This window comes from Xenopus tropicalis, chromosome 3, assembly GCF_000004195.4.
Source record: "Xenopus tropicalis strain Nigerian chromosome 3, UCB_Xtro_10.0, whole genome shotgun sequence".
In the NCBI taxonomy this organism is placed as follows: domain Eukaryota; kingdom Metazoa; phylum Chordata; class Amphibia; order Anura; family Pipidae; genus Xenopus; species Xenopus tropicalis.
This window is the reverse complement of record NC_030679.2, coordinates 150,762,514-150,776,765: the sequence shown is the minus strand read 5'-3', so window position 1 is coordinate 150,776,765 and position 14,252 is coordinate 150,762,514. Positions and strand designations below refer to the sequence as shown.

At 38.5% G+C, this 14,252-nt stretch overlaps 2 protein-coding genes across 2 annotated transcripts; one reads left to right on the top strand and one right to left on the bottom strand.

The window, feature by feature from the left end:
* Nucleotides 1-1,639: 1,639 nt before the first annotated feature.
* LOC116409653 (olfactory receptor 11A1-like) lies at nucleotides 1,640-2,557 on the top strand. The gene has a single exon (XM_031898381.1). The coding sequence runs from the start codon at nucleotides 1,640-1,642 to the stop codon at nucleotides 2,555-2,557; it is 918 nt and encodes a 305-aa protein (XP_031754241.1).
* Nucleotides 2,558-9,732: 7,175 nt separating this feature from the next.
* LOC116409652 (olfactory receptor 11A1-like) lies at nucleotides 9,733-10,596 on the bottom strand. Its single transcript, XM_031898380.1, has one exon. It carries the CDS (start codon nucleotides 10,594-10,596, stop codon nucleotides 9,733-9,735), a length of 864 nt encoding a protein of 287 aa, XP_031754240.1.
* Between the last annotated feature and the right edge of the window lie 3,656 nt (nucleotides 10,597-14,252).

Here is a 14,252-nt window from a genome sequence, read left to right as displayed (position 1 = left end):
CCAGCGATGCCATTTTAACCACTGTGCCTATTATAAATGAGCCCTTTGCCATTTATAGCTTGTTCTCCATAAGTGCAGGTAGGCAGGTAGGTGCCTATGTAATGCGTTGTTATAGGCATACACAGCTGTATCTATATCTCTGCCTCTCTCTAAACATTAATCTGCTGTACCCGATGCCCCCCAGGGCTCACCTTTAAAGAAGAACAGTTCAATGTATAAAATATTTCCTTTCTACAGGTAGATGCAGTATGCCACAGCAAGGCAAGCTGTCTAAACAGGTTCATGTTTCTAACCAGGGAAGGTGCAATATAATGGAAATTTGTGTTGATATATCACTCAGGTCACATTTAAAAAAGAGAAAAACAAGAACTTATATTTTCTAAGCTGTTAATGGGGACATGAAGAAGTAGGTTCCCTGCACATTCTCCCCGAGTTTTTTTTTCTCCATTTGAGTTTTTTTTGCAGTTAGAAAACTTGGTGGTAATGGATTGAAAACTCAAATGTCAGGTATTTATTCAGTGCAAAAAATGTAAAAATGTGCAAGTGTCTATAGAAGTCAATAGGAGTTGTCATAGGCAAAGTCAAGCCATATTCTAAAACTCAAGTCTTTAGAGCTCGTAAAATCTAAAAATGAGAGATATTGCAGTTTTTTTATTCAAACAAGTTTTCCTTATGTGAGTTAATTCAATTTAGAAAAACAAACTCGAATCTATAAACTTAAAAAATTGATAAATAAGCCAAGTAATGTTAAGACTCTGAGGAAACTGGGATTGCGCATAAGAGAGGCTTCTTAGAAGTGTTGAAAGTCAGTTGGAAGGGATGGGTGGGCCAGGGCCATTTGCAGCATGCACCATGACTCTTGGCACTGACTGTTTGGGGCACATTTACTAATCCACGAATCCGAATCCCAAATGGGAGAAAATTGGATTGGAAACGAAAATTTTGTGACTTTTTCGTCGCTGTCGTGTTTTCTTCGTCGCTGTCACGACGCGATTTTTTCATATTCAGCAATTGTAAACGGCGGAAAAAACAAACCGATTTTTTCGCAACGCCGACGAAAAAGTCGTGACGGCGACGAAAAAAATACCGATCATTACGGAAAAAACGCATTTAGACGCTTTTCGGACATTTGTGGATTAGTAAATGTGCCCCTTTGAGTGAGTGTTTATAATTAGTGGTTGGCCTACCCAGAAGGGGTATTAGTTCAGGTTCCAGCTGATGATAGTTTATTGTTCAGAATGGGTTTAATTTTCTTTGATTGGGGGATGAACAAGAAATTGGAGGGTGCTGTTCTACATCAAAAAATACAATAGGAATCTTCAGTCTCATACTCAGTGGATCCCCCTAAAACATATTCACATATTTGCTCCTCTGCAAAGGAGGTAGTTTCTCTGAATAATGTTGAAGGGAACAGACAACCTTGTTTTGCAGTCTGTCATCCTCATTTGCAATATGTAGGATATTTTGTACCTTGCCCTAAATATGGACATTTGGGGAGAGGTGGATGTAAGGATCTACCCCTAATTCTGGACTTCAGAGCAGAATTGTATTTCAAGATACTTAACCTACGACCTTTAATACAGTCCCTACATTACACAGTTTGTGCAAGTTTAAACTTATTCTCTTGAATTGGCAGGAAATGAAGGCAAACTGGACAACAGTTTCACATTTTACTATTTTGGGATTTTATGAGCTTGTTAACTTCAAAGGTATTTTGCTCCCTGGCCTCCTCCTTATTTACCTGTGGACAGTGGCGGGAAATCTCACGATTATTATGTTGGTGACCTTCTGTCAAAGTCTTTATTCTCCCATGTACTTCTTCTTGGGCCATTTATCTTGTTGTGATCTGCTCCTGACTACAGTAATTGTGCCACTAATGTTGGACAGTATAGTGAGAGAAGTCACCATCACCTTTGTGGGATGTTTAACTCAGTTTTATCTGTTTGGTTCCTTGGCAGCTACAGAGTGTTTTATTCTATCCGTCATGTCGTATGATAGATATTTAGCCATATGTCAACCATTGCATTATTCATCTGCCATGAACCTCAAGAGATGCTTCCACCTTGCTTTCTGGTGTTGGGTTCTAGCGTTCATGCTAATGCTGCTCACAGCTGTTCAAGTAGGAAGATTGAAGTTTTGTGGTCCAAATGTCATCGACCATTTCTTTTGTGACCTGGCGCCTCTTCTTCAACTTTCTTGTTCAGACACAGCTTTTGTTGAAGCTGAGAACCTCATTGGAGGTTTACCAGCAAGTATCTTGCCCTTAGCCTTCATCACAGCTACTTATATCATCATCTTGCGTGCCATCCTTAGGATACCCTCTTCCACTGGAAAGCAGAAAGCCTTTTACACCTGCAGCTCCCACCTGACAGTTGTGTGCGTATATTATGGGTCATTGATTGTTGCTTATTTATTTTTGTCTAAAGGCCACTCATTGTCCCTCAATAAGGTTTTGTCTCTGCTCTATACAGTTTTGACTCCACTGCTAAATCCGGTTATTTACAGCTTGAGGAGCAAAGAAATTAAAAGAGCCCTTTGTAAATTATGTAAACATTAAATAACCACTAATTTTACACAAGCAAAAATTTTTAAATTTGAGATCATGTTTTTTCCACTATTGCAGCAAAACACCATAATCTTAAATTTTTTTTCAAATTTGAATTTTCTAGACATGAACTTTTGAAATTTAGGAATCGGAAAAAAATTCAAATGAAGAAAAATTGTTGACTACAAAAATTAAGGTGCATTTTCCACAGTCAAGCAATATAATTTTGAGTTTTTGGAAATTATGAATTATGTCATTGATGTTTTTTAATTTTATGGTTTTGAAAAAATAAAAACCCACAACTTGGAAAAAAATGATGAATAAATATTTCCCCAAGTTACACAATTATTAATTAAAAAATAAAAAAAGCACAATTTATTCACACCTTCAAATTTGGCTTATTCACCCAAACATTTTAAAAGTTGAGATCATGTTTTTTCCACTATTGCAGGGAAACACCATAATCTTGAATTTATTTTCAAATTAGAATTTTTCAAACAGGATCTTTTGAAATTTATCAATTGGAAAAAATTCAAAAATTCAAATGAAGTAAAATTGTTGACTGAAACTATAAAAATCAATGGAAGGTGCATTTTCACAGTCAAGCAATTTAATTTTGAGTTTTTGGAAATTTGTAAAAATTAATGAAACCATGTGTTTTTTTTGTTGTAACCAAGTTCCCCCCCCCACAAATTAATGTCATTGATGTTTTTTAATTTGATGATTTTGTAACAATCAAAACCCACAACTTGGAAAAAACTGAATTTTATTGCAACTGGTAAAAAAAACCATTTCCCCAAGTTACACAATTATTCATTAAAAAATATTAAAAGCCCAATTTAGTCATAATTTCAAATTTGGCTTATTTACCTAAGCAAAAATGTTAAAACTTGAAAACACCATTATCTTTAATTTTTTTTCAAATTTGAATTTTCTAGACATGGACTTTTGAAATTTAGCAATCCGAAAAAAAATTCAAAAATGTCAAAAAATTCAAATGAAGTAAAATTGTTGACTGAAACTATAAAAATCAATGGAACGTGCATTTTCCAAAGCTAAACAATTTAATTTTGAGTTTTTGGAAATTTGTAAAAAATTTATGAAACCATGTGTTTTTTTGTTGTAACCAAGTCCACCCCCCCACAAATCAATGTCATTGATGTTTTCTAATTTGATGATTTTGTAACAATCAAAAACCCCCTAATTGGAAAAAACTGAATTTAATTGCAACTGATGAAATAAAAATATTTCCCCAAGTTACACAATTATTCATCAAAAAATATTAAAAGCACAATTTATTCACACCTTCAAATTTGTCTTATTTACCTAAGCAAAAATTTGAGATAATTTTTTTTCCACTATTGCAGCGAAACACCATAATCTTGAATTTTTTTCAAATTTCAATTTTCCTAACATGATCTTTTGAAATGTATCAATTGGGAAAAAATTCAAATGAAGAAAAATTGTTGACTGAAACTATAAAAATCAAGGTGCATTTTCCACAGTCAAGCAATTTAATTTTGAGGTTTTGGAAATTTGTAAAAATTTATGAAACCATGTGTTTTTTTTTCATTGTAACCAAGTCCCCCCCCACAAATTAATGTCATTGATGTTTTTGTAACAATCAAAAACCCACTACTTGAAAAAAATTGAATTTAATTGCAACTGATGAAATGAAAAATATTTCCCCAAGTTACACAATTATTCATTAGAAAATATTAAAAGCCCAATTTATTCACACCTTCAAATTTGGCTTATTTACCCAAGGAAAAAAATTAAAAATTTGAGATCATGTTTTTTCCACTAATAGTAATTTCTTGTCAAATTACTATTGAGGAAATTTCTTTTCAAACTGGAGAGACCAGCATTACAGATTAACCAATTTAGACTATAAAACCATTTACAAACAAGTTGAGGCCACCACACAATCTTGGTGGCCTGAGTGTAATTCTTTTATGTGGCCTTGCCCTAAAATCAAGAAGGTTTGAAACCCATTTTCACCTATCTTCTTTTTTCGCCTTACTAGTTAACTAGTGTTCTTGAGAATTCTGTTCCATTAAGGAGTTTAACCAAGATGTTTTCATGAAAATCAGAAACGTTCTCCTAATCTCATTAGAAGCTACAAAAAATCAATTTACCTCTTGGTTAAATAATGATTGTCCAACTCGGTGAGGCCCATTTATCAACATTTGGATTTTCATGGTTTTAGGGGTTTTTTGAAAATAAACTCAGTTCCCCAATTTGAAGATCCGAATTGAAAAAGCACAAACAAAAAAGGGGAAAAAACGTCAAAATTGCAACTTTTTGGTATTGTCACACAAACGACAGCGTAACCTCCCCCCCAAAAAAATCTAAAACCGGGAACCAAAAAAAGATCTTACAGTTGTAAATAGGAGATCAGCCATTGACTTCTACATGATCTTAGCAGGTTTTAGATGGTGTGTTTTTGCTTTTTGTGGATTTGTGATGTTGTCACATAATAAATCACAAAACAAATCTTGTGAGTGCTAATACACAACATATTTAGCTCTGCAATATTTTTATGGAATTTGATTCCTAAATTCATTACCCTGTATTTGTGGCTACAAACTGTGACCCACGTTCTTCCCAACAACTTTTTCTAAAGAAACCCATGATCAGAATTTTTGGTTGCAATTTTCTTAAATCAGGGGAAAACTTGAACTCAGATTTTATACAGTATATCCAAGCCTAGTGTGTTTGCTTTCATAGCCTGGATAGCTTCTCATCTATTATGGGACAATGTCTGTGTTGTGGGGTAGATTTGCTTTTTGCTGGTAATTGTGTAATAGTGAATAGGAATCATCTGTTTTTGTCCATAGAAATCATGGAATAACAACTTTATTTATTAAGATTCAGTGTTTTCTCACACAGGGTGAAAAATGTGTTTTTGGGGAAGTCTAATGTTATTGAGGAATGACTATTAATGAAATTCTCATAAGCAGTTTTACAAGTCAACTCGGATTGAAGAACCTGTCTTTCTATTTGGTCTTCATGGGCTTTTTCACTGAATCAGGGTCTTGTAGTTTTATTGCACTTTTTAAACTTTCTTAAAAATAATTTACACCTTTAGTTATAGCTCTTATGTATCTGCAAGAGGCCTACAAATGCTAATGGCTAGTGATGAGCGAATCTGTCCCTTTTCGCTTTGCCATAAAATTCGCGAAACAGCAAGACAATTCGTGAAATGGCAAAAATTTTGTAAAATGCATTTGTCGCGTGATTTTTTCTGTCGCCCTCGTCTATTTTTTCCCCCTGCGTCTATTTTGACGCCACAGTGGTTTTTTTTACACAACCTCGCCCTTTTTTTGAAAAAAAAAATTGGAATGTAATTAAATGCAATACAATTATAGCAGTGTTACATATGTTGTGTACTGGCACTTTCATTATAAAATTTTTGTGGAAAAACATATTTTGTACTTCTGCTGGCATCTGCCCATTTTAAGGTTTCCTAATATTGACGAATAATCTCTCTATCCCTGAGCCTAACTGCTTGAGTCCCTATACTGGCAGCACTGTCACCGCAGGATACTGACCCATCTGGTCCCCTTGTTGGAGCCTCTGGCTGCTCTACTAACTACCCTGACTATGTATTGCTGCTAGAGTGACTGTTACAAATCCATCTTACCAAAGTCATCTACTTGGACTTTGCTAAAGCGTTTGATACAGTACCTCACAGAAGGTTAATGATCAAATTAAGGAATATTGGCCTAGAACATAATATTTGTAATTGGATAGAGAACTGGCTGAAGGATAGAGTACAAAGAGTGGTTGTAAATGGAACATTTTCTAATTGGACCAGTGTGGTTAGTGGAGTACCGCAGGGGTCAGTCCTTGGGCCTTTGCTGTTTAACTTGTTTATTAATGACCTGGAGGGGGGCATAGACAGTATTGTTTCTATTTTTGCTGATGACACTAAATTGTGCAAAACTATAAGTTCCATGCAGGATGTGCCGCTTTGCAGAGCGATTTGACAAAATTAGATAACTGGGCAGCAAACTGGAAAATGAGGTTCAATGTTGATAAGTGCAAAGTTATGCACTTTGGTAGAAATAATATAAACGCAAACTATCTACTGAATGGTAGTGTGTTGGAGGCATCCTTAATGGAGAAGGATCTAGGGGTTTTTGTAGATAACAAGTTGTCTAATTCCAGGCAGTGTCATTCTGTGGCTACTAAAGCAAATAAAGTGCTGTCTTGTATAAAAAAGGGCATTGACTCAAGGGATGAGAACATAATTTTGCCCCTTTATAGGTCCCTGGTAAGGCCTCACCTTGAGTATGGGGGGCAGTTTTGGGCTCCAGTCCTTAAGAAGGATATTAATGAGCTGGAGAGAGTGCAGAGACTGCAACTAAACTGGTTAAGGGGATGGAAGATTTAAACTATGAGGTGAGACTGTCGAGGTTGGGGTTGTTCTCTCTGGAAAAGAGGCGCTTGCGAGGGGACATGATTACTCTGTACAAGTACATTAGAGGGGATTATAGGCAGTTGGGGGATGTTCTTTTTTCCCATAAAAACAATCAACGCACCAGAGGTCACCCCTTTAGATTAGAGGAACGGAGCTTCCATTTGAAGCAGCGTAGGTGGTTTTCACGGTGAGGGCAGTGAGGGGGTTGGGGAATGCCCCTAGTGATGGGGTAATGGCAGACTCTGTTAATGCCTATAAGAGGGGCCTGGATGAGTTCTTGATCAATCAGAATATCCAAGGCTATTGTGATACTAATATCTACAGTTAGTACTAGTGGTTGTATTTATAGTTTATGTATGTGAGTGTATAGATTGGTAGGTGTGGGTTAGGTGTGCTGGGTTTACTTGGATGGGTTGAACTTGATGGACACAGGTCTTTTTTCAACCCTATGTAACTATGTAACTATGTAACCTTGCACTTCTCCTGTACTGAGGCCTACTCACACCTCAGGCCCTTTAGTGCCCACCACCTCCTCCAGCAAGTGGGTGAACCAGTAAGGGGCAGAGCAAATGTATGCATCCCTTTTTAAAACTTCGGGGAACAAGACACCTTACTCTGCTAAGGGACCTGCTCCCCCCAACTATGTTAGTGTACACTAATGAGCCTTAAGTGCCTCTGATGTTTGACCCAGGTTTATACAGACCACGCCTGTCTCTGGATCCTGCTGAGGGAGCCATATTGCCAATAAGCTTCATGTAAAACTAAAAATGACAGAAAAAGAAAAAACTACAAGTCAAACAACTGGTAAAACCACCAAAATTTCCAGTGAAACTTCTCCAAATGCCTATTTTCCAGTTTACTCTAGGAAGCTGGTCTTGTTAGTTTGGGCACCTTTGACATATCTGTTTTTTCTAGAGACAGCACTTCTTCATTATTCCTCCTTAAAGGGATTCTGTAACGTGTAACAAGTTTTTTTTGCAAAATGTATCAGTTAATAGAGCTTCTCAAACAGAATCATGAAATCCATTTTCAATGCAGCAAACATTTTTTTTTATATTTCATTTTAAAATGTAGTGGGGCTAGCCATATCCTTAGTTTCCCAGGTGTCCTCAGTCATGTGACCTGTGATCTGATAAACTTCAGTCACACTTTACTGCAAGTTGAAGTGATATCCCCCCTCACCCCCAGCAGCCGATCAGCAGAACAATGGAAAGGGAGCAAGATAGCAGCTCCCAGTAGGTATCAGAATAGCACTCAATAGTAAGAAATCCAAGTCCGGCTTGGGACTCCTCCAGTTACATGGGAGTAGGAGAAACAATAGGTTAGCTGAAAGCAGTTCTAATGTGTAGCGCTGGCTGAAAGCTGAGACTCAGGCACAATGCACTGAGATGGCGCCTACACACCAATATTACAGCTACAAATACATTTGTTGGTTCAAGAATAAAATGTTAAATGGCAGAAGAATTATTTGCAATATAAACAGTGTAATACAGTAATAAAAACTATACCATAAAAATGATGACAAAATCCAATTGAACAAAGGCCTCTCCTACACAATCTAATGTTAAAGGGGTTAGTGCCACCCCCCAGAATCTGACACTTGGGAGACGGTCCCTGTGTTGGAGGTGAACATTTGCTCAGTGAATATTTTGTATGGGGTTTAAAAAGCATTTGCTTTCATATGTATTTAGATATCTTATTGTACAGCGCTGCGGAATATGTTGGCGCTTTATTAATTAATGTTAATAATAATAATCGATTCTTTGTTCAGGTCTGCCCCTGGTATATGGAGCATATTTTATCTAACTGGAAATAATCCAGCAATCGATGCATTCCAGCCTTAATCTAATAAAGTCACAATATCCAACTTATTGTGTGCACAGAACATTCCTTCTCTGTATATCGGTTTTATATAGTGGGAGCTGCCATAGGGAGGGTAATGGATATAGCTTATTATGTGTACAGTCCATTTATTCTCTGTCTATAGGTGACATGTTGCTCCCCAACCCCTTAAATATTGGTCTCAAAATAGGGGCTTATTTTTGAATTTACTGGCTTGGATTCAAGTTTTGGTTGCATAAAAGCCAGTTGTACTGCCAAACAGAGCCTCCTATAGGCTGCCAGTCCACCTAGGGGCTACCAAATAGCCAATCACAGCCTATATTTGGTACCCCAAGAGCTTTTTTCATGCTTGTGTTGCTTCCCAACTCTTTTTTACATTTGATAGCCAATCACAGCCCATGTTTGGTACCCCAAGAACTTTTTTCATGCTTGTGTTGCTTCCCAACTCTTTTTTTTACATTTGATAGTGGCTTATGGGTAAAAAATTTTGGGGGACCGCTGGCTTACACATTACGGTATAAAGCCATAGATTGTTGTGTGCTTGATCATTCCTTATTTGGTTGTCTGTAATGAATTTGAGCTGCCATACAGATTCCCCTAGATAACTCAGTATGAGGTTGTAGCTTATTGGGTCTACAGAAGCAGTTCTTTCTATATTTTTTAATCTGTATATATGAATAGGGCTCTATTCTAGACTCGTATCCTGCTTTGGATGATGCCTTCTCACAGGCCAATCACACAGCCTCAACATACAGTGGTGACAATACATGGTGCTATCCAACTGGTACAATAATACAGAGATTCTCATCTTTTCTAAAGAGCTTTTGCTTCTCTAATGGGACCACATACCCTTTGACCCCTAAGTGTCAATTAAACCATGTGTTTGTCATCTAACTGGTTGTGTTTCCATCTCATGTTTTTAATATCCCACCCTTCTGGTCATCCATTTTTTTAAAGCTGCCCTGATCTCCTGGTTCCTAAAACTGTAAATGATTGGGTTGAGCAATGGGGTGCCTACAGTGTATAGAAGAGAAATGGCTTTATTCATAGTTAATGACTGCCCCCCAATAGGTACGGTGTATTTAGTAATGAGTATCCCACAATAAGTGCAGACAACAGTGAGGTGGGAGCTACAAGTGGAGAAGGTCTTCTTTCTGCCAACACTGGAGGAGATCCTGAGGATTGCCAGGCCGATGTAGATATAGGTTGAAATGATAAACCCCAAAGGAAGAAGGATGATGGGAATGGACAAAACCATGGTGGTTATTTCCAGCGCCAAACTGTTTTTGCATGAAATGGCAAGAAGTGGAGAAAAATCACAGTAAATATAATCAAGGACGTTGCATCTACAGAAGTCCAGCTGGGCAAGCAGTAGAACGATAACCAGGCAGATCAGGAAGCTTAGAAACCAAGACCAGGCAACTAAATGAACACAAAGCTTGGGGCTCATCATTTTCATATAATGTAAAGGGTTACAGATGGCCAGGTATCTGTCATAGGACATTGCAGTGAGCAGGTAGCATTCAGCCCCAGTGGATGTGCCAGTTGCCAGAAGCTGAGCCAAACAGCCGCCCAGAGACATGTTTTTTCCATTTCTCAGTAAAGCGTCCAGCAGGTTGGGGACAATGCATGTAGACAGTAAGATGTCGGAGGAAGAGAGATGGCTCAAAAAGAAGTACATGGGGGACTTGAGTTGTTGGCTTTGCAAGTACAAAGCAATTATCACAAGATTCACGCATACCGTTGTGATGTGCACCACAAGGAACAAGCTAAAAAGTACCATCTTTAGGGTATGAGGCCCATTAATTCCAAGCAGAATGAAGTCTGTGATTTTTGTCTCATTAGTGTCATTTTGTCTGGTTGAAATAAAGCTACACATGGTGAAACTTAATAATATAATAAAATTTGTCGATCTTCAATTACCTCTTGCTTCCCTTGTTTATCCCCGTGCCGGTCTCACCGTTCTACCCGCTTGCTCTAAATTCCAGATAAGCAATTACACTCAACAAAGTGCAATATGGGTCCCGGATATTCTAACCTCCTCGTATGAAGTTCTCTGGGCTAATTAAAGGTATTACGTTAGATAATTCTGGTAATGTAGTCATAATATTGGCTGGTACTCTAAAGTCTTAAGGTGGCCATACATATTACAGTTATGAACTTTCCTACGACCATTGGTTGCAGGAAAGATTATTATTCCACTCCACTAATGTTAAGAGCTGAATTGGCAGATAAGCATGTAGAAACAATAGAGTTCTACCCCTGTCTGACGATTCAACATGAACCTACTGCCGATGTTCCGGCACCTTCAAAGGCGTTGGTCAACATATTCCACCCTGGCTGATCGACGAGATGACCATTATCCAAGGTTTTTGCCCATTTCTACCCACCATAATATGATATGCACCTCATTTCATACAATAATATTGATACGTGTATGGGCACCTTTAGGAAACCTTTTTCACCACTTATGGTAATGAGACGGTTGGTCTCCAAGACAAGCTGCTAAAATGCACATTAGGGTTCATCTATTAGTTACAGCAAAGACCTGAAGGATTTCAGTTGGGCACTTACAATTGTAAACCAGAGTGTTACAGTCATGGGTAGGTTTGTTCCTCAAGCCCCGACTTACCTTAGTCTGCACTCTCACACAGACACACAATGAATAATGGCAATGAATAGCAAAATCAGTGATTGGTTAGATAGTCAGCAATGTGTGGAATAAGATGAATTTGTCCCTCCATTTTATGGAAGTATAAGACGTTTCAGCTTTACAAATTTATATAGTAGTCGGTGGGTCCCTTAAGGGCATCAAACAGAAAATATCCCACAGAGACCAATTAGGTGCTAAAAACATAAAATGCCCAATTATTAATTAGGAACATATAGAAGTTTGAGTTAGTGGCTAATTCTGCACATATCTATGTTATTACACTGTAAGTAATAGGACTTCAGCCCTTTACAGTAAGCAGTAATAGGTTGGGTCCACGTGGGGTTATGGCCATTCAATCAGAGCCCTTATCTACTGGGATAATGTTGGGATATGAGGACCTTTTCAGTGGGAGTTTTATAGAAGCAATAAGGCAGTACTGACACCATAAATGTAGGGGGGTGTACACAGTGTCGGACTGAGATGACAGGGGCCCACCAGAAAACCCTGGACCATGGGCCCACTCTCAAAACTTTAATCTCTCCTCCCTCAAACTCTTTATTATCCTAGTCTCTTTTCTCTACACACAATAATCTATTCTTCCATCTATCAAGCTTCCTTGTTCCCATACAAAATAGGGAATGTCCATGAAGCAGGCCAAATGGCCAGGAGCAGGAGGGCCCACTGACAGCTGGGCCCACCGGGAGTTTTCCTTGTATCCTGGTGGGCCAGTCCGACACTGGGTGTACAGGACCTTTAAGTTTGGACTATTATCCTGTGGGTACCCTCTGAGCAGTCAAGTTCTATTATTGTGGGCCCTTTAGCACTGGATAAATGTGGGGGGTGTGGGCATCTAAAGCTTGAGTCCATATGTGTGTGGCCCATGTAGGGTTCAAATAAACTTGCCTATGTTAACAGGGCTGGCTCTTCGATATACACTGCCTATAACGGCTAAGAGTGGCCCTATCTTAGAGTCCTTTCCAGGAAGTGCAGGTTAGTAAATCATAGCAAAAGGCAAAGTTGTGCTTACCACTCAACAATATTAATTATTAGATGGGGTGCAGAGGTTGTGATATACAACTAAGCCCCAGTTACCCCTGGTCTCCTCAGCCATACCCTCACTTTGATCTAATTTATTAAGAATTCTACTGCTTCATTTACATTATTTATAAGCAACTTTCTTACAAGGTTAATGGTTGCCCCTTTAGTGGCCACCACTGGGATCACTGTCGTTGGGAACGATGGGATCTACAACACAGAGCTGGCCACTGCCTTGATGTCCTTAATATATTGATAATGGGTGTAGAGGATCTCTTGTTTTTGTCTGTACAGATTAGTAAATCGGGCATTTGTTTAACTGTGGAGCAAACATCAGATGGACCAAGCGAGTGTTGATTGGTGAGGCTGTCAGGAACCAGGGACATGGGGTTTACTGGCCGCTGCTCCTCAGGGCTTCAGTATGGTCTGATACTGGTTGATAATATCAATGACAGTTACTCTTCTATGTATTTCCTGTGTAATAAATTGCTCATCTTGGGTGCCATTTTTTGTGTTATATACATATGTGTTTGTGTGTCTATACATATTTATGTGTTATACACTGAGTGTGGGGGGAGCTCTACTGATTACTATAAACCAGTTGTTCAAGTTACACCTGAAGCCAAATGTCCATATCAAAGGGTTTTTCTGTGGATGGTGGGACAGTACGTCTGCGAGAAGCCATAAAACTCAATAGTTACTGAACAATGGGCAAGGTGTGGTTTTTATCAACCCCATCTGATCCATTGGTATGTGGGGGGCAGTGGCTGAAAAGGTGTATAAATGTGGGCTGGACAGTGGTCAAGGGAAGAACCTGGGAGGAACCTGGGGGAAGAACCTGGGAGGAGCACCTGGGGGAAGAACCTGGGAGGAACCTGGGGGAAGAACCTGGGAGGAGCACCTGGGGACTGGATCAGAAGTGGCCGGGCAGGATGTGAGACAGACCAGAGGAGGCCATGGTTAGAGAAGAGGAACCAGACCACCATGTTCTTTGTTTGTCGGTAGCTATAATAATGTAGACTTGTTATTAATCTGTATATGTAAATAATGTAAATATATTGTTTTGTGTTAACTTATCCTTTAATTGTAACAATCCATTGATTTGCTACTCAATATATTCATTTTAATATACACTTATTGGTGTGGGTTATTTGTCTGCTTCTCAAAAGAACCAGAACCCTAGTAAGAGGGGTGATTATTAATATAATATTATATTATTATTATATATAGTTAAAAATCTTACACCTGGCCCACGCCCCCAATCCAGCTGCAGGCAGTGGTCTAATAAATGGCCAATTTAAGGCTGCCACCTCCAGTATCCTATACTGGGGATCATTCAGCAATTAGGGGTGACTTAGCTGCCCATTTCCTGCTCCTGGAAGTCTGTTCTTGCCCATCGCTTGTTCCTTTGGTTTTGACCTTGGCCTGTTACCAGTTTATCCCCAAACCCTTAAATATGATATCTTAGAAGGGTTGAATGGCTTTCCCTTCCATGTCATTAATGAACCCAAAATAGAAGACTACAGCTACCCCACTCCAACTTAGAACCCTAGTATAAGTTGAGACTTTATTATTAATAACTAATCTCTGTTGACAATTGTAACTAGTGATGAGCGAGTCTGTCCCGTTTCTTTTCGTTGAAAAATTCTTCGTAATTTTTTTGGCGCGTGCAGTATGGTTGCATAGTAAATCTCAAGAAAGTTTTGACTTTTTTTTTCAAAAATAAACCTCGGCACTCCACTTGCGGCTTG